The sequence below is a fragment of the Chaetodon auriga genome, chromosome 6 (genome assembly GCF_051107435.1).
Source record: "Chaetodon auriga isolate fChaAug3 chromosome 6, fChaAug3.hap1, whole genome shotgun sequence".
NCBI lineage: Eukaryota > Metazoa > Chordata > Actinopteri > Chaetodontiformes > Chaetodontidae > Chaetodon > Chaetodon auriga.
The window spans coordinates 18,985,474-19,013,351 of record NC_135079.1 but is presented as its reverse complement, the minus strand read 5'-3'; the positions used below and the strand labels follow the sequence as shown (position 1 = coordinate 19,013,351).

At 42.9% G+C, this 27,878-nt stretch overlaps 1 protein-coding gene across 1 annotated transcript; it reads left to right on the top strand.

The window, feature by feature from the left end:
• Nucleotides 1-349: 349 nt before the first annotated feature.
• Nucleotides 350-26,890, top strand: enc2 (ectodermal-neural cortex 2). Its single transcript, XM_076733700.1, has 12 exons — nt 350-504; nt 12,409-12,640; nt 12,724-12,829; nt 13,418-13,663; nt 14,581-14,670; nt 14,808-14,971; nt 15,884-16,031; nt 16,221-16,417; nt 17,450-17,555; nt 17,721-17,864; nt 18,239-18,654; nt 24,407-26,890. Exons 2-11 carry the CDS (start codon nt 12,459-12,461, stop codon nt 18,623-18,625), a joined length of 1,770 nt encoding a protein of 589 aa, XP_076589815.1. The 5' UTR covers nt 350-504; nt 12,409-12,458; the 3' UTR covers nt 18,626-18,654; nt 24,407-26,890.
• The last annotated feature ends 988 nt before the right edge of the window (nt 26,891-27,878 follow it).

Sequence of the window (27,878 nt, the reverse complement as noted above, 5' to 3'; positions counted from 1 at the left end):
AAAGTGAGGGGACCGTTTCAAAATCTGTACTCTGTCAACTACCAACGTGCTATTGTTTTGCTGTCGCCATTAATATCAAGTCTGCACATTAGCTGATTGGTTGATACAACCGTCGACATACCGCTTCCTCCGAGTTGACAATTTTCATTGGTCTTGGCTTTAGATTTGCATAAAGTGAACCACGAGGATTGGTGGAGACAATAGTGAGTCGCATTCGGCCGAGCCGTTAAAAATCCCGCCTACTCGCAGATTCATTGGCTGAGGGGCCAGCCTGCATCAGGTTGACAAAGGGGATTGGTTAGAAAGATGTCAGTCACGAATAAATCAAAAGCCAATGGTTGGTGGGGCCAGTGCAGTTTTAAGGGTTTTCTTCCAAAACCAGAAAGACAGGCAGGGACGGATAGACATACTTCAGGTTTTGTCACAGAAATATGATGTTTTTATCAACGAAGCCCATGCTTTGTATTCTGCGGATTTAACTTGACACCGACAAGTATTATACATGTGAGTAAAACAAAATTTTCTTTGTTTGTATTTCTTATGCGGATATTAAGTGGAATCGCAGTATAGCTATCCCGACTATTGTGTCAGAGAAATGTGCTGTTTTACCAGTGATGGACATCTCAAGAACACCCCCTGCACTGTAGTTAATTCCTCCTCAGAGACATGTTAAATTGAGAATGTCCCTTTTGTAACGTGGTCAACTTACTTACCACAGTGCGGGAATTTTTACTGCCTGCTTTAAGACAAGTTGAAGTGGTTCAGTCTGGCCATCATTAACACCAAGTTGGTGCATGCCAGAGCTAGCTCAACCTCGTTTACTGTATGTAACGTTAGTCACAGCCCAAGTTGTTCGTTTTTTACCAATTGAATATGTTGGGAGATCAGTCAAAAGGCCCTTCATTTATTGGCAGAGTTGTTAATTACATATAACGTAATAGCGTCGCTCCCTAACCACAAGCAGCAATGGTATTGCTGGTCGAATGCAGTGAGAGCAAGTTACTGAGTTATTAGCTTGAAAGCTAACTAGTGCTAGCTACTTGATGCCGGGAGATTGTTCACAGTTTGAACCAGCTTGCCCACTTAAAACCAATTCACATTAAAATGAAGGCTCACTAGTGTAAGCCTTTGTGTCAGTAAAGTGTGGCTTTCCTCCAATTCATTCATGATTTGCTGTGGATCATCGCAGGTCACTCTTTGTGCTTTTACCTGAGGCACGTTCTCACTGAAAGCTATGTACACCGTTTTGTTACGGTTTCCGGGTTTCCCCCAAAACGTTGTTCAGCGGCTTTCAGGTACGTTTTCTCTCGTTTAGTGGGTGTGTCAGAGGTGTTTCCAATACAGCCCCGTCGTATTGAAGGGGACCTATTACATTAATTTCCAGCTCTACTTTTTTATTCAGAGACTCCACGAGAGCGGCTTTACATGAGTCACACTTCAAATGCCGTCCTTATTCATCTTAATCTGGCCCTTAATGCCGCCCCTCAGTTCATCCTCTGTCTGAAAGTAGCCGTTTTTGCTCCTGTCTCTTTAACACACCACCCAAAAAGCTTTCTTCTGATTGGCCAACTTCCAAAACCCCACTGAGCCTTCTGCTTGTGAGCGACTCCATCCTCTTGCAGGTGTGTTCAACAGCATTGTGAAATGGGAACTGAATTGGATGAAACTGGACCTCACTGGTTGCTGTACAAAACCACAACTTTAAAAAAATAGTTAATTGATTTTTGGTGAAATTGGGTCATATTTTATGGAGTAAATATCTATTATGGAGTTTCCTGATGGAGAGACAGGTTTACTTGTTGCTTGGCTAGTTAGCTCAGTTAGCCATGCAGCTAACTGTCCTATCAGCTGATGCTACTCGGACTGGGATGTTTGAGCACCAGGGTAGTGTTGGGATGGATCGTGATTTTTGTGTTTAGCCACTGTAAAGTACATGCTACAAGGATTTACTCATAGTAGTCAGTGTAAAACTGTCCAGATAAGTTCAGGTTGCAGCGTAATAGTGTTAAAAGTGTGTGTGTTTGCTGCTGCAGAGCAAATAAAGTTCCTGTTTACAAATGCCACAACGTTTCACTACCATCCTTCATCAGACCTCTCTGCTCCACAAGTTAGTAGCTCCACTCTGGCTAGTTGCTCAGTAAATTAGTCTAAACAAACCAGTGTGCTCCCAACTGTGGTAAGACAGGTAAAGCTAGCTGCTAACATCACAAGTCTACAACAACTATGCACAGTCATTTGAGAGTGTGCAATTGCGTACGTGTGTGGGATTGTGGGATTGTTTTTGTCAGATTGATATAAATACAACTCTATGCGTTACATTAACGCTCAACTTGGACTTCTTTCTGAAAAACAGACTGTGTTTCCGGAAAATAGCAAACAAAAAACAGACTTGTGTATATATATTTAAATTGTTATATTTTATGCTCTTATTTTAGTAGATGTGTCATGCACCAATTTCACCAGAACAAATTCCTTGTATGTGTAAAAGCGTACTCGGCAATAAAGCTTTTTCTGATTCTGATTCTGATTCTGATTCTGTTCACAGAACGGTCAAATTCCCAGTGAATATGATACTATTTTTCCTCACCTCTAGCATAGGAGCTTTAAATTTCTGGGAGGAGGAGGTTTTCATGCATGGGGCAGGGAGACCCAGCAGGTAGAGTCTAATTGACCGCTAACTGCACGGCTAACTGAGCTAAGAAGCTAACCACAGCTAACGTTGCAGTTTGCAGAAGTTTACTTTGGAACAAGTACAGCCATCTGTCCATCAGGAAACTCCGTAAGTCACAGACAGTTCAGACAGAGCAGTCAGATGACATCAGAGGGAAAACCAGGAAAGATTTCCTTCATAAGATACAATCCAGATCAGAGGCTATATATCATCTCAGCGGGAAAAGACTGACTGACAGACTGAGCGGATGGGCGTGCTGTGCCTGGAGCAGATGACCAATAAATGAGTTTATGACGGGTTTAGGTGTCGTAGGGAAACTAAAGTAGAGGGAAAAAAAGTTGTAAACCTACTATTCAGAGCAGTGTGAAGCCTGAGCCTTTTGCTCAATGGGATACGTTTACATTTACCTAGTTATTAGTATGGTATAATAGGCCCCTTTTAAAAGGTTGCGTAACACAACAGGGCAACCATTGTCTTTTTAAAAAAAACGTTTGCTACGTTTTGTTGGGGCTGAACTTGGCCCTGGCTTCTTTTAGTAACATTTTTGTGTCTTTGTTACATTATTCTATGATTACGCAACCATGCAGGTTAATTATTTAACGCTGGATTTAAATGCAAATGCAGGCCACACATAGCTGCACACTTGAAAAATCTGTGTGAATTGTTGATGTAGCACGAGTTACACAGGTTTTTTGACTCATGAAAGCAGACACACACTAACAATCTAAAATGATGTTGACTGAGGCATTCAGGGGAATGCCGCCATTAAAATCCTCTTGATGCTATATGTAATATTTTATGTGCTCCACTTGTATGCTGCTTACTTGTATGCATCTTTTTGAACAATGGACTTGGGAATTCATAGATTATGTAACCACAGTGCTGCCCTCTTGATACATTTACATGTAACAAAAATACTGTCTCGCCGTTAACCCTCATGTCCTATTCAGTGTCAGCATGCATCCTTACAAAGCACACAGTTTCATTGATTACTTGCCAGTGAGCTAAACAAACAGGTAGTACAGTAGGTACAGCAATGGAAAGTGTGTGTGACAGTCTGTGTGTTTGAGCTTGTGAGGGACGACAAAGAAGCAAATTCTCTCAGCTGTACTTGATAAGTTTGGTCTGATTGTCAGTTTATTCAGTGTGATACTGTAAATTGTATTTCCACTCGTGCTGTGCACAGGACCACATCTAACTGAGCTTTTTTTGCACCAACGCCATACCTCTGTGAAAAATCAAGTGGTGAGATGCATTGAATTATTGATTGGTTGAAAATGTCATATATCATAACCTCTGAAGCGTTATGTGTGACATTAATGTGAGAGCCATATCTGCTTCTTTCTTCTCACCCGATAGAGTATATTTTATTAAAAAAAAAAAAAAGAGCCTTGCAGGCACACTCTCTTCTCCACCGCCCCTCTTCCAGCCATGTCTGGCTAAATTTAAGAGGTTGAAAAATGTCTATATGATGCACAGAAACAAGTAATCGAAATGTCTGTTTTGAGAGAGAGAGAGAGAGAGAGAGAGATCCATAATATGCTAATGCTATTATGCTAAATGCAAAGTATGCACACCAGTAAATATATTGCCAGTGAATGAACCTGTTTGATCCTCCATGATTTTTAACAGTGTGTTATGGAAGCCTTTTGCCCACCTGCTTTAGATAAGCGTCCAGCAGCCTGTACAAACGATGTCTTTGATTGTAGGTGTTTTTTGCAGTGAGGATTAAAATGTACCTGTCGAGCAAACTCTCCCATTCTCTGTATTGCGTTTAAAGTGGCCCTGTTAATTACCTGGCCAAACTTCAGCCACTTCAAAGAAATGGCTTTTTTCTGCTAAGGTAATACTAGCCATAAATGACCAATAGGATGCTGTTATTGATTAAACTAAAATAATGAATGAAAAGCGAGTGTCTGTTTCATGGGGGAGAATGTGTTGAATCCTGAGTTGAAATGGAGAGCGGTGGAGATGGCATCTCTGTGGATCTGCTGATTCTGAATGCAAAAAGGTTTGGGCCCAGGCTGGTTGTGATGTTGTCTTTTATGTGCTGGAGAACCAGTTTTTCAAAACGCTTCATGAAACGGGGGGGGTCTGGGGGCTGGGGGCTGTTTAGACTCGACATGGCAGATGTAGGTGGGAACACTCTCCTGTAACAGCAATATGTTAAAAAATGTCAGTAATAACATCAACTGGCTGATTAGTATGTTTTTAGTGCATAGCCATGGATGTTATCAGGCCCAGTAGCTTTACTCATATTCACTCTCTGCAGGATTCTTCTCACATCTGCTGTAGATGCTTACAATTTATCTGATATTGCAGTGTTGTTAGAAAATGGTGAAAAAATGTCTATCAGTATTTCCCAAAGCCCAATATATCTTGTTTTGTCCACAACCCAAAGACATTCAGTTCACTGTCATAGAGATGTAAAGAACATCGACAGTTAAGAATCTGCAATCAAAGAATTTTTACTTCTTTTTCTTAAGAAATTGCTCAAAAAGCTGAAGAGACTATCAAAGTAGTTACCAATCAACCTAATACTTGACAACTAATCGATCAATCATTGCATCTCTGCTCATCTGGCAACGTGGCCTCACACATGATGGAGGGATCCTGCTTTTGTAACCTGTGATGTTGTGGATTTCGAGCCACATGTGGAGCTGTTGCTGTTGAGGTCTTTCTCCAGTCTCTGCTGATGCCGAAACCTTGCCTCCTTGATGCCAGCTTTCAGTTTTCTCTGGTAGTCTTTTGTGCTTCTGTCACCTGACTGAGAGGCAGGTTTTTAGCTCTGAATCGGGCCCTCACCTCTCCATTCATTCACGCTTTCTGGTGGGGATGTGGACGTGCTGGTGGAATTTAGGTGTAACAGTTTTGAGGTTTGTTTGACTAAAATCAGTGTGACAGGCTGCATGTGTTGGTCTGCTGTAGTTGTAGCATCAGGGTGTTGCATAGATCCATGAGAACAGTCGTCCTAAGTGCATTTTGAGCTATTCACCACTCTCAGATATGTGGTCACTAAAAATGTGTTCACTCCTCATATCAGTCAGTTCAGCATGCCGTGCGTCCCAGTAATAGAATATGATCTTGTTTATTAAGATAATGCCATCGCCTTCACTTCAGTTTGCTGTTACAGTCAGCCCTTTTTACATTTTTAAAAGCTATTGGAATATACCAATTACTCATCCAGGTCTGTAAATGATATATAGCAATTTTTGCTAAATTTTAACTTAAGAGAGTTCAAGGTTTCACATGTAGGTTCCAGCGGGCACGGCTGCGTCGCGGCCACCGGAGCTGATCCCGGCCATTCCAGACAATGCTGGTAATTCCACTAGAAGCACCACAGCACATTTCAGGAGCGTCGTGGAAGCGGCTCTCTGTTCCGCTCCACAGAGAATATGTGCCCGGTCTATTTTTGACGTAAGCTGCGTCAAGCTGCTCAGAGCAGATCGAGCTGGGCAGGAAGTCAGACACAGCAATGATATAGAAAAATCCACAAACATCAAGAAAAAATGAGCAAGTCAACAAAATCAGGCGGGCAACACTCCCAGCGGGAGATGAAGCTGTGACAGAACAAAAGTGCGTCACAGCCGGAATGTGATGCAGCCGTGCCCGGTGGAATCAGGCTGTAAGACGTCCCCAGAATTGGGCCTCTTGTCAATAAACTGTTCACACTAGCTCGCTTACTCAGTGTCACACACACATACACACACACAAACACACACACACACACACACACACACACACACACACACACACACACTCTCACTGAGTGGCCCTGGGCAACAAGTCCAGTGGTGCAGCTATGCTGTGTGTAAACAAGCTCAGGCCCTCTGACTACCAGCCTCTTTGCAAGACCTCGGCCTATTCAGCCACTCTGTTGATATTCCACTGCTGAGCTGTTTTACTGCAAGTCTGTGTGCATGTGTGTGTGTGCTGGAAGTGGAGGGGTAAGTGTTGCAGAAACCATGATGCGAGACGGTTGAAATTTCAAGCAAGGCAAATTTCTATAAAGCCTGTGTCAAAACTGTTCACATTGTTCAGAGGAATATGAAGAATAGACCAATGACATCTCTAGTTTCAACAATTTATTGCATGATTTGAAAATGTTCACTTAACATTGAAGGCAAAATGTAAAACTTTGATGGTCTGAAACAGTTGTATTGACATAGAGGTGATCTCTGCATGACATAACGACACACATCAGTGTCTATCACCGTCTTCAGCCCCTCATACCCCTTACTGCTTCATGTGTTGATACATAAGAGTGCAGTGCATATTCCCTGAATCTGTCTGTGTTCATTAGTCCTGTGTAGCAGTGCAGGGATGCAGAGCCCCCCTCACCTCCTGACCGTCAGTGCCTGTGCCTGGGTCAGCAATCTCTGTCACCGTAAGTTTGGCCTGCAAGTGGAATGAAGCCCTGAAACCCTTATAACCCTTTTAATATCCCCTTTGTTCAATCATCTCTGCCTGTCACCTCCCATCCATCCATCATCAGCCAGTTTACTAGTGTAATGGTGTGTCATATATTCTTTCTTCCCCTATTTCCTCCTTGTGTCTCTGCTTAATACGGTTGGATTCTGCGCTGTTGGTTGGACGCAAGACATTGCGTGGCAATCTGTTGGACAGTAGCCAGTTTTGACTGGCATTTTTCAAACATTAGCTGAAGCCCTGATTCGTCTTCTGTTTTGCATGATTCCTTCAAGTCACTTCAGTTCTTATACAGATACTCCACTGTCTCATACGAAAATCATACAAGTAAACGAGTACTGCAAATTCAGACCGGTTTCATTTAGTGGCCATTTTTCAGTGCAGATTTGAGAAGATATGACCTTTGCCCTTGTTAATGACTGAGAGTGTATCAGTTTTGAGTAAATGATTTTGCAGAACATCAGTTTTCCCTCCTTTTCATTTCAAAGCACGAGTCAGAAATGCCCCAGAAAAATACGCCACCCACCACACTGACACTAGTAACAAGGGGCATTGATTCACTGGCTAACCTTTGGCCAGTGTGTTTACTGACACTATGTCGTCACACATCACTTTGGATAAAAGGGCTTCAAGGGCATAAGCCATTGGCCACCAACAGGAGTTTGATTAAATGGAATTGACGTTTAAATTCCATTTGTTTGGCAGACTATGAGACTGATCTACTGAACAAAAGAACAAGAAGACAGACAGAGAGAGAGAGAGAGACAGAGAGAGAGAGAGAGAAACAAAAGTATACTCAACTCTCTGGGGTATTTTTTTTTTTTTTTTTGCATTACGTTGTGCAACAGAAGCATTATTATGATGTATGGTCATGGTGATAATGAGCAGTTAACCTGCCACAACAGTCTCATATGTGTGTCAAATATGGATAAATCGTGGGCTTTTTATCAAATGGATCATTTATGAAAGTGCGCTTTGTATTGTTAATTTACAGAACAAAATGTACATCAGAGTTCACTATATTTAAAACATCCTATGAAATCCCTTAGAAAGGTGATATATTCAGATCATCACCTTGCAGCTTTCCCAATGTCATCAAACTGCAGAGCCGGAGAGCTCCTGTGGTTCTAACCTGAACAGCTCCAGACCCACAGTTTTAGCTGTAGGCATGCAGCAGCAGTTCATTTTTCTTTGTGAAACTGCACAGTAATATTACAAAACTCCACCAGCTTTATGCTGATTATTGAGATGTTTCTAAACATACATTATAAGTTAAAAAAAAAACATAGCTTTTGTTGGTGCAGCCAGTCAGTGTCGTGTATTTCCTAAAGTAAGGCCATGGTGAACACCTGCCCTTTTTTACATGTGCTCCACAACGGTGAAGTGTGTGGTAGTGGTTTCCTGGCAAAAATGGCAAAAAAAGGGTAACTATTTGAATCACTATGCAAATATGACTGTAGTTCACTACTCCCAACACTGATGACATTAAAACTCAAAGTAGCTGATGCCTGGTGAGGTATAATCATTGCTGTTGAGAGAGAGAGGGTTAGCCCTAAGCCTCTGTCTACATGGCTGTGGGTATAGCAAAGTCAACAACTGTCACCTAAGCTTGCACGTGCTTTGCTTGCATCTAAAACTGGGTCTTGAACTGCTGCATGGAGAACTGGAGGGGCTCTCTGGCTCTGCAGGACAGTATTTCTCAGCTTTCTTGAGAACCGCTCATCCAAAGTGCTTCACCCTTAACACCACACTTCTCTGTTCTTCCCCTGTGTTCTCTGAAAGAGCTGACACATGCACTCCTCACAGATCCTGAGTGCAGGTGAGGGGTGTAGGTAGTTTTCTGATGATGTCAGAGCAGGTGAAGGGTATGAATGTGGCCTTATCAAACCTGCAGTAAAGCACATTCAGGTCATTGACCAGTTGTTGGTTCTCCACAGCATGGAGGGATTGTCTCCTGTAGTTAACGACATCCTGCAGGCCTGATCAGAGTCCAAAAGCTGCACGTGGGGAGCAGAGCCATAGTCGCCCTTTAATATGGAGTAGCAATGTTCGAGTGTTCTCTGAAGGCGGCATTCTGCTCAGAAATGTGAATGAGCATCATACATATGTTTTTTCTCTTTTAAAACTATTCATAACCATGACAAAAGAGGAAATAAGAAAGCCCTGATCTGGCTCAGAAAGTAATGCTACAAATATAAGCTAACAGGAAGCTAACACAGATACTGTCATATACATGTGGCTAGTGACTACTTTTAGTTTCACTCTCAGAATGACTCTGCCTTAATGAAAAGCAAGTAGATCATTTGGCACCAAGCTTAATGTGTCATATAGTGTACAGGCACCAAATACTCCACTTTGTCTCCATCTGGTGGTTAAAAGCACCACTGTCCCAACTTCATTTTGGAGGAAATCAGATGTCAGAAGTGAGAATGAGCAGCGTTGTTCTTTACACGTGTGAGAATCTCTGTATTTTTAGTTACACAATTCTTCTTGCTGCTCAAATCATTTTGCTGCATTCACGATTACGTCCTCCCTCCCTCCCAAATCTAATTCTGCTCGTAAAAATCCATGCCTGTGTGCTCTCAGACGTTGAGTTGCAGACTGACATGTGGCCGATTTTTTTTTTTTTTTTGCTCTGTCACCTTTTGCTGCCAATATCCTTATATAAACACACACACGTTTGTATCACTGTGGGGATGCTCCATTGACATAAGGCATTCCTTAGCCCCTAACCATAACCCTAACCCTCATGTTAACCCTAAAGCCAAGTCTTAACACTCAGAAAGCAGTCTGGACCTGTGATGACCTCAGTAATGTCCCCATGGTGATAGGAAGTCCCCATGGGTTGGTGTGAAGTCAGTTTAAAGTCCCCACCAGCATATAACAACAACAACAACAACACACACACACACACACACACACACACAACATGTTGTTGATGGCATAAAAGCGTGAACCAGACAACACAATGCTTAGTATACATGTTTGTGCTTTAGTGTGTGTCTGTGTGTGTGTGTCTGTGTGTGTGTGTGTGTGTGTGTGAGAGAGAGTTGAGGTTCTTGTCAAGCCTGCATTGTGATCTGTGAAGCACACAGACAAAAAACACCAAGCACCCCGTGACTGATCTGTGGTGGCTCTGTTCTGAAACTGCATGTCAGCAAATGTAGATGGACACACACACACACACACACACACACACACACACACACAAAAGCACTGTTGAGGCTGCTGAAACAACAGTTCTTCTAATCTGTGGTGTGTTGTTTAAGTCTGCATTGACTCATCTGCCTGTGAAGATGTCTAACAACACATCTGTCGTTTCTGTTGCCATGGTTGTGGCCTTAATGCTATTTGACTTTAGCTGGTGGTATGATATGGTCCACTTTTACTGGTGTCTTAGTATTTGTCCATTTAGTCTTTGCTGTACAAGCCAGTAACATGACAAGCAGTTGGGATGTGCCATGATTTAGGTTTGGTCTGTAGGTTTTGATTGTTGTTTTAAAGGATAGCTTCACCTTTTTTTTTAATCACATTCACACTGTCGTACATACGCTGAGAGAGTTACTGGTTGCTGTCTCTGCACAGACAGTGTTTGCTGGCAGAGCTTTGTGAAAAAGATTAAAAACAGTGAACTGTTTGTGAAGACACACTGTAAACTGAGAAGAAGAACTTGAAGATATCTACTTGATATGTCTAACTTAGACAGTTGAAGCCCCGTATTAGCTTCAGTCAAATGTTAGACGTCATTTTGATCCAGGACGCGTGGACTTTGTCTCTCATCTCTTCAAGCGGAGTAGCATTAGGAGGTGATTACTTCAAAGCCAGTATGACGAGAGGAACATGAAAAACTGCCAGAAATGTCTTCAGTGTACATATGGGCATGTGAGTAATGTTTTGAGACAGACTTCAAAGAAATGTGAATCTGTCATTTTAATGAGAGCTGATCTGTCTGCAGGGCACCACTGTTGGCTGGGATTTTTTAGCATTTTGGATTTTTTTATAGTTACCACTGGTCAAAATTGCCTTATCTGATACCCAATTAACTGTTTAACTGCAAAATCAAATAATCCTTTTTAATCCCTTATTGGGGAATTATGCAGTGTTACAGCAGCAAAGAGAATAATATAATTGGAGGAAGCAGTGATTTAAAAAAAAGATGTAATACATAGAGAAAACAATATAATACGTAAAACAAGGCAGTGGTTGAGTTCACATTATTGCACATGTGGAGTATTGATAGTGCATGAGTGGGTTTCTCAGCTGGGTGTGTGTGGTCTACCGGGAGCAGTGTGGATTCTAACAGCAGCAGCAAGGAAGGACTTGCAGTGTCTCTCCTTCACACACTGTGGTTGAAGCAGCCTTTCACTGAATGAGTCCTGTGTGGAGTGGGACATGCTCTCCATCAGGGTCGATGGCTTACTGGTGTAGGGTAATGTTCTCAGGTGTAGGAGGAGAGTTTTTGCTCCGGTGGAAGTCCACCACCAGGTTTTCCCTGCATTGATAGGGAGGCAGTTCCACTGGCATCAATCCACAAATCCCCTGGTCAGTTTTCTGTATCACCTGTCATCTTCATCTGTGATGAGGCTGATGATTGTTGTCACAGAACTTTTGTGGTGGCAGTTAGCTAAAATGCCCTGCCGCAGTGCAGATTATCAAAAAGGTTGTCTTGTCTTTTAACACACATTTTGTATGATACCTTAGATTTTTGGGGGCTCTTGAAGTATGTCAAGATTTTTTTTTTTTTCAACATTTTTTTCTTGATGTTTGCTGTGTCACTGTGTCATGTCCATGGGGACTGGAGACAAGTTATCCCTTTAGAAGGTCAAGCACAGCCCCACAGATGATATGATCATGTGCTTTTCACCTCATAGAGCATCAGTTGTATAAATTGGGCATCATAGTTTTTGAGATGTACATTTTTCCTTAATTATAATCATTCATACTTTATGCTATGGTACACTGTTAACATGCACCATGTGGTACTGTCACATTTATATTTAGACACTCTATGGAAAGTTTCCACAATGGCCAGTTTTCATAATCATGAGATACAGCAGTAATTCCAGCATGTGGAACCCAACATACTGTTGCCTGTCATTGGTTATGAGTGGGTACTTTATGTCCAATTCTATCCAATTGAATTCAATGATATTACATTACATTAGATTACAGCCTACAAATGCTATTTAATCACAACTACATTTAGGTTTGGAGACATTTGTAAGGCAGCAGTTAACATGACAACAGCAGAGGACCGCTGATGCATAGCTGCATTTCCAGTCTAATGGTCTGTCGTTTTCACTGAACAGTGGGAGGGATTGTTCCAAGTGACTCTCTGGAGGTGCCAAACGAAGCTGCCATGTCGGTGACTGTTCATGAGAATCGGAAATCCCGCACCAGCACGGGCTCCATGAACATCTCGTTGTTCCACAAGCCTTCACATCCCGATAGTGTCCTGACCCACCTGAACACCATGAGGAAGCAGTGCATGTTCACTGACGTCACTCTGTGGGCCGGGGATCGCTCCTTCCCATGCCACAGGTAACATTTCTGCTTTTTACAGGTGTCTTTATAACCTCTGGACCATGTTTGGTCACTGACAGTATACTGTGTGTGTCTTACAGGGCTGTCTTGGCAGCGTGCAGTCGTTATTTTGAGGCAATGTTCAGTGGAGGCCTACGAGAAAGTCTGGACAGCGATGTCAATTTCAGAGACAGCATACACCCCGAGGTACTGCTATTGATTGTGAAGACAAATGCCCTGTTTTTCCTATTGAAATGTAACCTTCTGTGTGCTTCACATTATCCATAAGCTTTAAGTGTATCCCTCAGATGTTTGTGCTCCTTCTCTTGGGCGTGGGCATTTGTCGGTTCACTAGCAACACTATCAATGTTGCGAGGTTTTGAAAACGCCCAACTCCAGTTCCCCTTGATTCAACCCTCCTTGGATATATCTCTCTTTTTCTTTCTCTTTCTCTTTAATCTAGTCGGCAGTCTCCCATAGGCGTGAATGCTGTCACAGGACAGGATGTTAACTGTTTAATTGAATCAGACAGTCCACCCGTATGGAAGCACGTGTATTTTTTGTGTTTTTCCTTTTGTTACTCATCTGTAGCCTTGATAAGCAAAAATCAGCTGATAATATCAGTCATGCTGATCTATCAGTTGAGCTCTAGTAAGAAAGACAACAGGTTGACAGTACAGCACCATATTTCAAGGTATAAGAAACTTAATTCCTCACGTGAGGTAAGTTGTGTCACTGTGTTGTGCCATTGTCTGTACAGTAATCTCAGTTGCTAACTCTCCCGTACTCTCCCAGGTCTTGGAGCTTCTGCTGGACTTTGCCTATTCCTCTCGAGTCATCATAAATGAGGAGAATGCTGAGTCATTGTTAGAGGCGGGCGACATGTTGCAGTTTCATGACATCCGAGACGCAGCAGCAGAGTTCTTAGAAAAAAACCTGCACTCCTCCAACTGCCTGGGGATGATGCTGTTATCAGATGCTCATCAGTGTAAAAGGCTGTACGAGCTGTCGTGGAGGATGTGCCTGTTACACTACGAGACGGTAAAGATGACTTCTGTTGTTTTCTGGCTTCTTGCAGCAACTCATATCCGGCCACATAGATGTATGTACACATGGACTACCAGAACCAGAAAATTCAGACAAGTTTCTGCGTGGTGAAAGTCTATACATATACATCTGAAATGATGGACTATTACTACTACTGTGGTTGATGTCACTCATACTTTCTGAAGCAACTGAATGGGTCTGAGGGAAATGAGCTGGCAGTACCCACCACAGCAGACTGTGATAGCCTGATAAACATCATCTGACGTGCCTCTTTCCAAGCCTTACAATGTCCCTAATACCACAATGATTCACTGGACATTGACTGTGTTTTGAAAGCGAAGTTGAGACTGAATAACTTTAGTGGAGGCAGAGAGTTTTGCATCTGTTCACCATGAGAAGCACTTCACACAAATTAGCTTGAGCTTTTACCATATCTGGGTGAGGAAATTGAAAACAAACAATTGGCTGGATGGCTGTTCAGTCAATCTTAAGTGATCGATAGATTCTCATGTATGGGGGACTCATTCTCTGAAGTACAGTTTTTACACATTTCATTACATTAGCAACTACCTGAATAAGAAGTGTGGGTGTAGCAACACCCGTAACACCTGCAGGTGTGATGCCTGGATGCAGCAGCTCTAACCCTCCACGCTTTCACAGGTGTGTGAGTTCCAAGTCCTAGAAACATTATTTCTGATGTGGGAACACAAAACTGTACAGGAGAGAACTTTGACTCTTTGCTCGGTATTGAGACCACTGAGCTGAAGTTAGCAAGTAGTCCTCCTCTTCATCTCCCCTTCATCACTCAAGTAGAGTTTGCAGCATATTTCATAACGAGAATCGTGTGTAGCAGCTATTATGATTTACGGGTTTAATGTAGCGTGCATGTAATGGAAGTGTTTGTCCTTTAGGTGAGAGAATCGGAGGATTTCTATAGCCTGTCTCATGATAAACTGCTGGAGCTGATTCTCAGCGATGAGCTGGAGATTGAAGATGAACAGGTGAACGGTCCTCTCTCTCCTTTGTTTATCTTATTCCTCCTTTTTTTCTCCCGTTCTTTTCTCTTCTTTAATAAAATTGCTGATGGTAAGCTTCTTTTTAAACATCAATGTCTGATCATTATTTTGACTTGTGGCAGATTGTGTTTAACTCTGTGATGCGGTGGGTTCGATATGACCTGGAGAGTCGGCGTCATTATTTACCAGAGCTCCTGAGGGGAATCAGGTTGGCTCTGCTGCCGTCTGAATGTCTGCTGGAGGCTGTGGCCTGTGAAGAGCTGGTCATGGCTGATAAGAGGAGCAGGTAGGCCGCGTCAGGGTCCTTGTGAATCGATACAGAGCTCTGGTTTCTGTCTCTAGTCTGTTGTCTTTATTTCACTTTGCTCTGTCGAAGATTAGAAAATATGAAGTTATAATAATTGAATTGTGTATATGTATTTGGTCACCTTCGTTATGACTTTTAAAAGTACCAGAAATACAGCAAACCCACATTTGTGTATATATATATGTAGTTGGTAATGGTAATGGTAATGGTGTGAATATCTTGCAGCTGGTGTACCAGAAGAGGCACATGTCTGTTTGCTGACTGTTTAAAAACACAGTCCACCAAGAAAAATGGTCAAAAAGCTGTACAGTTAATCAGAAATAAACGTCTTCAGTACTGAGAATAAATCTTATTAATTACTTGCACCGTTGTCAAAAACATCATTACATATGTACCATATTTAAAGTAATACTATTACCATACTGTGTTTATCATACCAGCACACATAAGTATACAATGTCTAGTCTGACAAGAAATATGTAAAGTCCACTTAGAAAACAGTGTGTTTACTACAGCATTCAAATGAAGCATAGATTTATTGACCCACAGATACATTAGTGGACTGGTGTGAGACTTCAGTTCAGTGTGAAAAACGCCGAGAAGTGGCACACAGTCAGTGTACCTGCCAAGGAAAATGACTTTCTGTCATCCATCTCCTCTCCTCTCCTCTTTCAATATTGAGCTCAGAATCTCAGGAGATGTTCCATCTGGCCAACTGGTCCTCTTGATTAGCATCCAAATCCTTTTAAAATTGAACTTGTCTTTAAAGGAGACTTGTGGGAGTTGAGCCACGTTTAGCAGCCGTGGCTGTTGATAGAGAATTAGGCCAATCTTTTAGTGAAGACAAACACGTCCTCTTCTCTCTGTTCACATTTTAACTCTCCTCTGCAGGTCAATAGTAGAGGAGGCGATGCAGTGTAAGAAGAAGATCCTTCAGAATGACGGCGTAGTCACGAGTCCCTGTGCTCGACCACGCAAGGCAGGACACACGCTGCTTATCCTGGGCGGCCAGACCTTCATGTGTGATAAGATCTATCAGGTGAGAGACAGATACACAGTCCTTTATGTCTGGATGGCCTGTTTTCATGTGTACAAAAATAGTGTAAGGTGTCCCACTGGTTTGGCATGAATTACATATTCACATTTCACTCTCCCAGATGTTGTCCATTTCTGTATACATATATACATACACTCTTTGTATATGATGGTGTGTGTGATCCATTTTCAGGTGGACCACAAAGCCAAGGAGATCATACCTAAGGCAGACCTCCCCAGCCCCAGAAAGGAGTTCAGCGCGTGTGCCATCGGTTGTAAAGTTTACGTGACGGGAGGAAGAGGGTCGGAGAACGGAGTGTCTAAAGATGTCTGGATCTATGATACTGTCCATGAAGAGTGGTCTAAAGGAGCGCCCATGCTAATAGCCAGGTGAGTTACGTGTGTTACAGTGTAAAAGTAACAAACATGTCTAAGTGCTCCGTAGCTGTTCATGTTCTTGTAGCCAAAAACAATCATTTCTGTCTCGTCTGTTTTTAATTGAAGGACTCTTAAATGCATCCAGCCATTTACTTGCTGTCAACGCTGAGTCTAGGGGGCCATGGTCACTTGGTGAGAGGGCTAAATAAATGTCATCAGCAGTGATCAGCAGCTTTATTGTCACGTATGTTCTGGCCTACAGGGAGCATGTAGAGGTTGAATAATTGCAGCCCAACAATAATACCCTCCACGTAACACGGCGATCTGCCCTCATTTATGACCACCAGTGCAAACAACACAGCCTTTGCCTTCGAGATAAGATCTGAACCAACCGAGGACTGTGCCAGATAATCCCACCCACTGCTCTCCTTTGTCGAGAGGTAGTTTTTGGTCCACAGTTTCAAGGCTGTGCTAAGATCAAGCTGCACCAATTGAATCGAAACAGCTGCCTCGATATTTTTTACACTAAAGCGAAGACTAGAGATGGGTCTGCAGTTATTGAAGGATCCAGGTTGCCTCGCTTTAGACTAGAAGGGGCTTAACAACTGCAGTTTTCAATCATTTTGGAAAAATGCCTGAAGCAATGAGCCACTGACAATTTTCAGCACATCCGTTTCCGAGCTGTTGAAAATATTTTTGGAGGAAGCTGGTGGGTCGGGTGTCGAAACAGCAGGTGGATGAAATAAGAAGCTTCTCTGCATCCTCCAGAGTATTCGTACTGATAGTGTTGAATGTTGACACTCTAGTCAGATTGTTTGTGCGTGGTTGCGGCAGTGGTCTGGTTCTGTTGTTTGACATGGAGGAATTTATGGCTGCTGTATGGCTAATCGTGTTAGGGGATTTCACAACGTTCTTCTAGAGTGGTACACATTTATGTAGAGTGGAATATATATGTATATATATGTGTCTATGTATATATTGATAGTCCTCCTACATCGTCTAAGTACACACATATACTCATAATGTGGGTGTTCTCTTCTCCAGGTTTGGCCATGGTTCAGCTGAGTTGGAGAATAGTCTCTATGTTGTTGGAGGTCACACAGCCATAGCTGGAGTTTTTCCTGCCTCACCATCTGTGTCCCTAAAACAGGTCAGAGAAACACCGACTTACATACTTAAATACAGCTATGAAATCTCTGCTGCTGGTCTGAGTTCGACTCAACTTTATTCATCTTGGCCTTAACCTCTAAGCCGTATGTTTGTTTGAAATCAATCGTGAGGTGTGTCAAAGTGTTACTGTGTAATGTTTATCTAGGTGGAGCGGTATGACCCTCTCAGTAATAAGTGGACAATGATGGCTCCTCTAAGAGACGGAGTCAGTAATGCAGCTGTGGTCAGTGCCAAGCTCAAACTCTTTGTTTTTGGAGGGACCACCATACACAGAGACAAGGCCTCCAAGGTTGGTGGATGTTTCTATTTTTACCTTCCTTACAGATTCTTACAGGGCAGCTCCACATTTCAGTTCCTAGCTAACGAAACACTGCTATGACTGAACCCACACTGTCATTTATTAGCCACTATTTTAATAAATGGTCTAATTTGATGTATAATATTCTGATTTACATTTTATAATTAAGAACCATTTGTCATTAAATGCTTGTTGCTCCACTCGTGCGTTCGCATGAATAATATAATGTAAAACCAAACAAAATAAAGGCGCTCTGTGTTAGCACATTCTGCTGTATGGTCGTCTGATTTGTCCTGCCTTTAGATCTTTGAAGATCAATTCTCCTAACAGTATTAGTACACCTAAACAATGTCTTGTGTATCTAGGTCCAGTGCTACGACCCTGTGGGTAACCGCTGGAATATTGCAGCTGAATGCCCTCAGCCTTGGCGTTACACAGCGGCTGCTGTCTTAGGGAGCCAGATCTTCATCATGGGCGGTGACACTGAATTCACTGCTGCCTCTGCTTATCGCTTTGACTGTGAAACCAATCAGTGGACCCGAGTGGGCGACATGACATCCAAACGGATGAGCTGCCACGCCGTGGCCTCTGGGAATAAGCTGTATGTGGTGGGAGGTTATTTTGGGACGCAGCGGTGTAAAACGTTGGACTGTTACGACCCCACGTCGGATAGCTGGAACTCCATCACTACTGTGCCTTACTCACTGATCCCCACTGCCTTTGTCAGCACATGGAAACACCTGCCTGCCTAAGTGGGAGACGCCAGGAGGAGTCATTCCAGGTAGGACTGGCGCTCACACCGAACTCAATGCAGTTTTCTGCCACGCTTTATGTGTGCAGTGTGATTGTTGTTCGTGTGTGCGTGAACTGTGCTGTGTTTGTGTGACAGCTCAGACTCTCTTCTGTTATTTCCCTCCAGTCTCTGTCCCTTTTCCTCTTGTCTCTCTATGTTCATAAAGCCCACATTAAGTGCAGGTTTAGAAAAAGTGCACATTAATTTTGCAGCTACACGGGAGGCTTTCCAGCTGCGTTTTTCAGCCGCTCGTCTCGCGCTCCAGCACACTCTATTTTAATCAATCCAGCTGTCTACGCAGCTCATTCGTGTTGAGTGGTACACTCTCAGGTTTTATGGTCTGCCCTTGGACTGCACTTATATAGAGCGCTTTTCTACCTGAACTGACTAAGGGTTTTTCTCACACATGCTATTTGCATGTCCCCAAGTGTGATTACAGGCTTCAATTCTATTTTCCTCCCTTTTACGAGTGTAACTTCAGTGATTGTGCGTTTGGCTCTGAACGCTACCAAAATGAGGATGACCTACACGTAATGCTGTGCTCAATGTATCATGTGTAGACAGAGACAAAACAGCACTTTTCAGCCTGCTGTTTGTTAACCCAAGTCTTGCAAATTGTAAATGTTCTGTGGGGGAATTTTTGTAGAGGTTTTTTTTTTAATCATACAACCCAGAGTCAAAAAGGTTGAGGCTGTGTAAAACATAAGACAGAATGTGATAATTTCAAACAAGTTGGGTCAGGAGCAGCTAAAGACTGGGAAAGATGTGGAATGCTCCAAAAACACCTGTTTGGAACATTCCACAGGTAAACAGGTTCATCGGTAACAGGTGATAGTATCATGATTGGGTATGAAAGGGGAATCCTGGGAAGGCAACAAGCAAGGATGGAGCAAGGTTCACCACTTTGTGAACACATGACTGTATAAAGGATGTTATTACTAGCATCCCAGCTTCTGTGGAATCGGTGCTGTGTGTGTGGGTGTGATTGAACTTGATCACAAATCTCACTTTTCTCTCAGTCCAGCATTGTTTTGGGGTTTCTAGTCATGGATGACGATCATGAACAGTATTACCCAAAGCCAAAATCTATATTTGATGAGCCAAGAAATGACAGTGAAATTGTAAAACTAGACTCACATTAGCTCATGTTATTGTATTACTGTTTGTGTGTTCAGCACAGGTTGTGTTCAGGGGTACATAATGGCCAGTCTGAGGTAAAATGGTGAAGTAGCTTTCTTCCTAAGGTTATGTTCTCCTTGAGAACCTGTGCAGTGGGACAGCAGCATATAAATATCCACCATCCATATTCACCCACTGATGCGTCCTCTTCCTTCCCTTTCTCACCTGCCCCCACCCCTTCAAAAATGCATCTTATGTAACTGGATTCCCAGAGCCGGCTCCTCTCCGATCCCTCTCCTCTGATACACTTACAGCTCCTGTGTTTCTGCACCATCCACTCACTCACTCCCTGTTGTGTACGCTGCTTATTGTGTACAAATGTGTCTTCTCCCATCTCTACTTTGTTCTTCATTTCTCCTGACCTTGTCCTGTTTTAGCTGTGACGCAACGTGTTGTGATGGATCATACTGGAATTTAGCACCACTTCCAGCACTCAGAGCAGCAGTAACAGCCTCTCCCATGGGTCTCCACTGAGCCTGACTAATTGAGAATTGACTGCTCAGTGTTGGCAGTGTTTGCCTCACTTTGTTTTTATGGTTATAATTTATTCATCAACAAAACAGGACATGAGGCAATGACTTAATAACCCATTAAAACCGTTTTTTGTTGTATTATCATTAATTTATTTACACACCAGGAATGAGATTGATCTGCACAGATTCCCACAGGTCTGCATGAGGCTTCTTTCTTTTATTAACTGTGGTCCTAATGGCATGGTGTATCATTGGAGATAAACAATAACTGATGGTCCCACAGCTAAACACATTGTCCTCATTTCACTCTCAGCTCGCACATCAACACAATCAGCACAATCAGGTGATCTAGGCTACAGTTAGTTGCTTCTTCTCTGTGTCGCCTTTACACCTTTACACACCCCAGACTATCAGCCATCATGGGCAAATAGATCATAGAAAGTTGGAGTGAAGCAACAGGAAACTTTAAATCTTGAATATTTAGATTCATATTTGCATATAGTGTGCATTTCTGCCATTCTGACTCGTGGAAAACAAACTGAGATTTAATGCAGGAAGTGGTGTCTCCGTTGTTGGGACTTACGGGCTATATGGGAAGGACAGTAAAACAGCTATTCAAGATCATGAAGGGATTGATGACTCTTGTAGTCTACATGCGTTGAAGGTGTGGAAGTAGATTTTCAGATATGGTATGACAGATATGTCGAGCGGCAGATCAGCAGGTTTAACACTTTGGTCCGACATCTATTGGATGGATTGTCGTGAACTTTGGTTCAGAGAGTCGTGTTCCTTTCAGGATGAATTGTAACAACTTTGACGACCCTCTGACTTTTCATTCACCACCAGGTCAAAGTTTGAATTCTGTCAAAGTTTTGGTTTATGACGTAAATACCTAGAAACACTCCCATCAGCCTAATTTCAGATGGTGAACATGCTGAAGATCATGTCGGTTAACCATCAGCATGTCATTGTGAGCGTGTTAGCATGCTGAGGTTAGCATTTAGCTCCAAACACCACTGTGTCTAAGTGCAGCCCCACAGACACTAATTACAGAATTATGACAGATGAGCTGCAGATCATCCGGCAGAAGCAGAGCTCAGAGCTCAGCGCTGGTGCAGATAGAATGAACACAAAATGTTCATGTGGAGCACCAAACATTAGAGATTCACTGTCCGTGCCATCTAAATGACTGTACGGCTTCATCAGTGTCAGTGGGATTTGAACTCTCGCCCTCAGTCGGAGACCAAAAGCTACTTCGCCTTTGGCCTTTCATCTGTGCCCCGAACCGAAACAACAGGAAAGCTAACACACACTGATACTCGTCTCAATTCGTGAGTCGAGGTTTGCTCTCTGTTTAATTCTGTGGCTGCAACAGTTTTAGGATTAAGAAGCCCTTCTTTAGGCAAGAGCTGTCAGCGTTCACACAGGCTTAAGATCACTGTGAATATCATCGCTTTAAAGTATCCCTGCTGCCTGTCATCTCCACTGCATCACACACACACAATCACATAATCCTGCCTCTCCACTTTCAGCTCCGCAGCTCATATTTCCACCGCTTCTGCTCTCAAATCTCCTTTTCAGTTCGGGCGTCATAATATTTGGCAGAGCGGAGACCGTTTTAATGCAGAGCACTTTGTGTGTTAATGCCTGACAGCCGATTAGCCGGTGTTCTTGTGCTCATGTTTATTCCAGTCTGCGCATTGCCGAGTGTGTGGCTTGTTAGCGTTTGTGTGCCCGTGGTGTGTGTTAGTGCGCACGCCCATGCACGCGTGAGTCATTGTGGGGATTAAGAGTTGTATCAGAGAGCTGGCTAAGAACATGTCAAGATTATATGACTGAGAGAAAGAAAGCCGAACTGTAAATACTGAGCTGGTGTGTCGGCCTGAAGAGAGGAAATCTGAGGAGAAAGCAGTTCAGAGTTAGTTGAGGAGCGTGTGTGTGAAACATAAGCCCACTTTCTGCACGGCCCCATGGTGTGTTTGCAGAGGAACCGCCCGTAGGCACACGCATTAAAATCATTTTGCAAAGCTTGTTTTCCAGCCCACATTTCCTGTATACAAGATCCTAAAACTGTTAAAAGAGCATGATCGGCTTTTTTTCTCATGTTTTTCACCAGCTTAGAAGCTGAACCAGCCATAGTTGTCCTGCTCGATGCTGGTGAGATTATCCACAGTCTATCAATTTGTTTTACTCCAGAGTGTTTGTGAAATCATATTTCCTCATGTCTCGGTTTTCAGTGTTTGGTGGTCTGGTCTCAGTCCACTGCCCAGTATTTGGGAACCACCGGTTAATATAATTATCAACAAACCAGAAGTTTGAATTTAAGAAGACACTTGACAGCGTTGTCAGCACTTTAGGATTAAAATGTAGTTGTTGCTAATCAAATCTTACTTACTTTCTCATCTCTTTTATTGGTGTCACAGCACAGAATTAATTAATAGCTCAAAGTACACTCAAGTTTCTAAATAGAGCTCCTAGCGTCACCTTTTTTCCCCTCTGGCCCACTTGGCTGGTCGATCAGACTTTTACTGGCTCCTTCTATATTTTCACTGACCCAGCTGCCAAAAAAAGGAAAACAACTCTTTTCTTTCATATTTTAATAATGTATTGCAGTATACACTCTGCTCCGCTGTGCCCATCACTGCTGTACCATGCTCTGCAGAGCCGGTCTTGACCTCTGTGAGGCCCTAAGCCAAATTCTGCTTAGGAGCCCTCTGCCTGGCCTGTGAGCCATGTAAACCAGTGCTCCCACTACAATCCTCCCACCTTTCAAACAGAACAGAGAATCTGTACAGAACAGAATGAGGTGTAAACAAGGAATATTTACTGAATTGAATCATGTCAGTAAAATCTTACTGAATATTAAAATAATGAAGAAATTGGCTCTGCTGCCTGCTAATCAGTCCAGTCCTCATAATAGTCTACAGTTAGCTTTGGTCATTCAAAACAAACATGAGCCTTCAGGCCACGAGTGCAGCTTCATGTCTCTAAATAGCTGCATCAGACCCGTTCAGCCTGGCACCGGAGATTTCTGTTCAGACATTTTCAAACATGAAATGCTGTTTTTAGTATGACTTGGCTGAATACTGACCGATATGCACTCCTATTGCCCAGTATGTCCTGCCAATCAGCTGTTCCATATTTAATCAAATATCATCAGCAGACACCAGCGCTTTCACACCAGGAGACGTTTTTGCTTCATATTGTGCCAAAAGCCAAGTGATTTAAATATCATCTGTGTATTTGAGTTCATGTGAGTGGGAGCAGGATTACAACAGCATCCACATCTCACACACACACACACACACACACACACACACACACACACACACACACACACGCACACAGTTGATGGTGATGGTGCTCGTGGGTTATTTCCAGAAGCAGGCTTACTCATCTTACTCAGAAACACTAACACCTAAAGTTTCTGTCACACTGAGCTGTCACTTATTTATACGGCTTAGTGTGTTAATTGTGTGAAAAATGGGTTCAAAAATGATTCATTAGATTCACTGGACTGCCGAGCTTTAAAGTTGAGTGAAGAGATGCGGAGAGAAGAAGAAGAGACATATTTCATGATTCTGAAATATGATCGAAGCTTTTCACTTTGTCCGGTTTGTCAGCAGGCCGACCCTCTCAGAGGCTCATACTCTTGATCTGCTCCTTGCATGGGGCGCATCGCCAAGCTCTCTGGACTTTCCACACTCCCTTCCGTCCAATCACAAAGCTGTGATCATCCAGATTTCCTTTCACCTCCTTTCCCTGCGTCCCTTACTTGCATAGATTCCCGCTGATTTAACTCCACATCAGCGAGTCGGTTCTGCCGGGCCTCTCAGGAGGTGTGTTGATTACTTCAGGGCGCCTGTTGCTGCAACTCCCCTGTACAGTTATTAATATTTTCTGCTGCTCTAACACCCATATTCTCCGTCTGGAGTATCAGTAAAATCAGACTGAATGCACCAGAACAGTTGCTGTGGTGGCAGACTGAAGCTGCTGAGGGTGAACACTGGTGTTGACAACATGCTGTTTGAGGACAGTCCTAATCTTTGTCTCTTGTCTCCCTCCCATCCTTCTGTCTGTCTGTTCAGGGGTTGACGTCCTTTGAGAGCGGGGGGCGCTGGAGGAGAAGCTCTGGGACTCCACCCTGCAGTCAGCTGGCTGTGGCTGGAGCTCCACACAGGACCAATCCTTCAAAAACAAGCTGCACCTCACAGACTTTGAACCAGTCCTGAGCGGTGTAGTCATGAAGCCAACAGCACAGCACCCAGGTCTTAACACACAAAGAGAGGCTTACTCTCCGTCTGATGCTTCCTACACAATGTGATATGACTCTGCCAGACTCTTTGATGAACCGGATGGGCGGATGCTTTGATGGAGCGATCGATCGCTCACACAAACCTGTGTGTGGTTTTTTTGCGTGCGTGTGCATTTTTCCTGATGCAATACTTCTTTATTGTCTTACTAGTCATGAAATTCACTACTAAACCATTCCAGTGTAAAGACAGAAGCTGTAATTGCCGCCAGACGACAACATTTACATATTTAAGTGGTTTCCTTCAAAAATGCAACAAAGCGTAAATGAAAGCGGGACACGTGTCCTGCGGACCTAAATCCAGTTATTATTTCACGGTGCACTTCACACACTCACTCTACAGTATTTACGAGGACATCTGCACCAATACAAACTTAATGAAGCGATTGAGTTTGAGGTTTAGGTCCCATCAACGGAGGATTTAAACCTTTACAGCTGGATAAGTACGTCTTTGTACTAGACGAAAGCATTTGGCTCATCAGTATTTGATTGGAAATATTATTTTTGGATGTGGGATTAATAAGTCACTGGGAGAGTTGATTCTCAGTGGAATGCTGAATTGTATTTGTAGCTTCAGATTCAATTTGACTGCTGTTTGTCATATGTTGTCGTAGTAATGACAACAGACTGAGGTCCTCAAGAAAATTCACACGACGACGGCTGCACGTGGAGCTTGAAAAGCAGACTGATGAAGACGATGTTGATGTTGGAATCATGTTGAAGCTAAACATGAATACAAATTTGTGTTAATTTGGTTATTTTGACCAAACGGTCGTCCATTAGCTCCTGTGCTGCTTTTTAAAAGTTGAACCAGTCGACCTGAGCAGCAGTGATGTTCACAAACTGTTATCACTAACCTGTCACCAGTATTGGAGGTGTGAATGAAGAACAGCTGTTTGTTCTTCATTATCAATTCAGCTGTCATCTGAAGACGACATGCTAGACTGCTGTAGCGTTAATGACCCCGTGCTAACTGTGTCGGCCTTTCTCTCAGTCAGAAAGAGAGAAAAAGAATCGGTGTGGTTTGGAACAAGTTCTTTGTGAGGACATGCTCCGAATCATAGTGTCAACATGTCTTTTAACTTAACATTGACCTTTTGGGTGATGAGGTTGGATCCGATGTAGGAGCAGCTATCTCTAAGTCTCATGTTGAGATGCAGTAACCGGTCTCTGCCGGTGCCTGGTGGAGCCCAAAAACCTTTCAAATGACGGCACTTCACTTCTTACTTCTGCCTTTCCTGAGCGCCAGTACAAGTTGTCGAGAGACCTTTACTGAGCTTTAAAGCAATGTGTTCCAACAAATCTACACGAAAGCGTTAGGAAACACGTTTGGAAGCATGATCTGTGGATTTCATTCAAATGCACATATGACAGTTTAATGTCTCAAGTTGCACATGTACTCCTTTGTATTTCCAGTAGCATGTTTTAGCGTTGGAGAAACATGTGGAACTGAAATAGTAACATTAGAGTAGAGGCACTGGGCTGTGGGTGTCACATCCGTCGTGGGAAGTTTTTTTTATTTAAGACAACGTGCTGTTTATAGAAGAAACGTGAGAAGCCCAGAACAGCGCTGTGTTCAGCGTGTCCTGCAGAAACCGTCACTGCCAAAGAGCTGTTTGAAGGAGCTGAACCCCCTCTGAACCGACGACTGGGTTTTACACAAGCTGAACCCTAAACTGAACTTTTTCTTTTTCTTTCTGTAACACCTATGCATTTTTCTACTTATCAATGCATTCATTAGCAGTGGTGTGTCTTTGTCCCACAAATGTGAAATATTTTCTACATGCTGGAGATGACGCCAGCTGTCACAGGATGAAAGAACGGCAGAAAAAATGGACGGAAAGGGTTTCTGCAGGACACAGATGCGTCATGGCGGATGTGTTGTATCGTCTCTGTGGTACTGTACAGTGTTTGCTGGTGTTTTAAGTCTTTTACACTTGTCCCCTGTCCAGCTCTTAAAAGAGCTGCCGTGGGGACGCTACAGACTGGCCGAGTGCGGAAATGTCTTGAGTTGAATTTCCCTTGAGGTGAATCGTTTTCTGGAGTTGAATTTCAGCTACTGCACAAAAGTGAAGACATGTTCCAAACTACTCTTCAGCTGCTCTGTAGAGTTTGAGAAGTCAGACCAATGTCTGTTTTGAAATAACTGAGGATTTTTGAAATGATTTGGAAAAAAAACTAAAGGAACTTCTTTGTGGAAAAAACCTGTTAGATACTGTATGTTTTTACTGGTGAAATAAACATTGATTCACTTTTTAAACCCTGCGTAGCTCTTTCTGTGGAGGAGAAGATGACAGCATGTCCTGCTGTGGCTTGAGGAACATTTATTTCTGTTTTTGTGCCTCTGTGTCTTTTTGAATACGTCAGACAAGGAAAAAAAATCTTTGTGACAGTCTTAAAGAATATTGCTGCAAATTACAAGATGCATTATAAAATGGCCTTGGGGGATCTCAGTTCAGCACCACAACAAACGATGCAGCAGCCTGTTATTATGTTCTATATGACTTTACTCTGTTTCTATCAGTGACTTCAATTGTTTTTTTATTTAGTTTTTTTCCCCCAAGTTTTAAAAATTCACAGCAGGTCTAGTCGAGTGTGAACCAAACAGCGTAAATACTCAGAACTTAGATGCCCCCCTGTTGCTGCCCACAGGCCCAGGCTGATCAGGGTTAGAGTTCGGTTAAGGTTGGCATAAGGGATCAGCGAATGCATTAAGTCAATGCAGTGTCCCCACATGGATAATGAAACAAAGGTTTGCGTGTGTGAGTATGGTTTTCAGCAGAAACAGCTTGTGAACACAACACTGCCTATTTACACATCCCACAGTTACAGAGCAACATTAGCATTCATTTGGTGTATTTTTGTCTGCATCTGATCACTCTCAGTCCAATACCCACTCTCTTGTAGCTCTGTTTTTGGTCTCTACCAACTCCTGAGGGAAATATCTGTCTGCCTGCTGTCTGCTGCTGGGCAGGTGGTGTACAGCAGGTTTATCACAGCTTTTTTCTGCACTGAACGTAGCTGCTCGCTGTGGCAGAAAACAGCGATATGAGAGGTGAGATTGAATCAGAACAGCAAATTTGGAGGATGTAAAACCAAAACAATGAACTGAAACACAAATCTAAAGCTACATAGAGCTGAGGGGAACTACGGACTCTACGGTGGTTCTCTGTGGGTTTGTCACTACGAGGTGATAAATAACGGGTTTGTGTTCTTCCAAGGTAATCAAGAGCTGACATTTTTCTCTC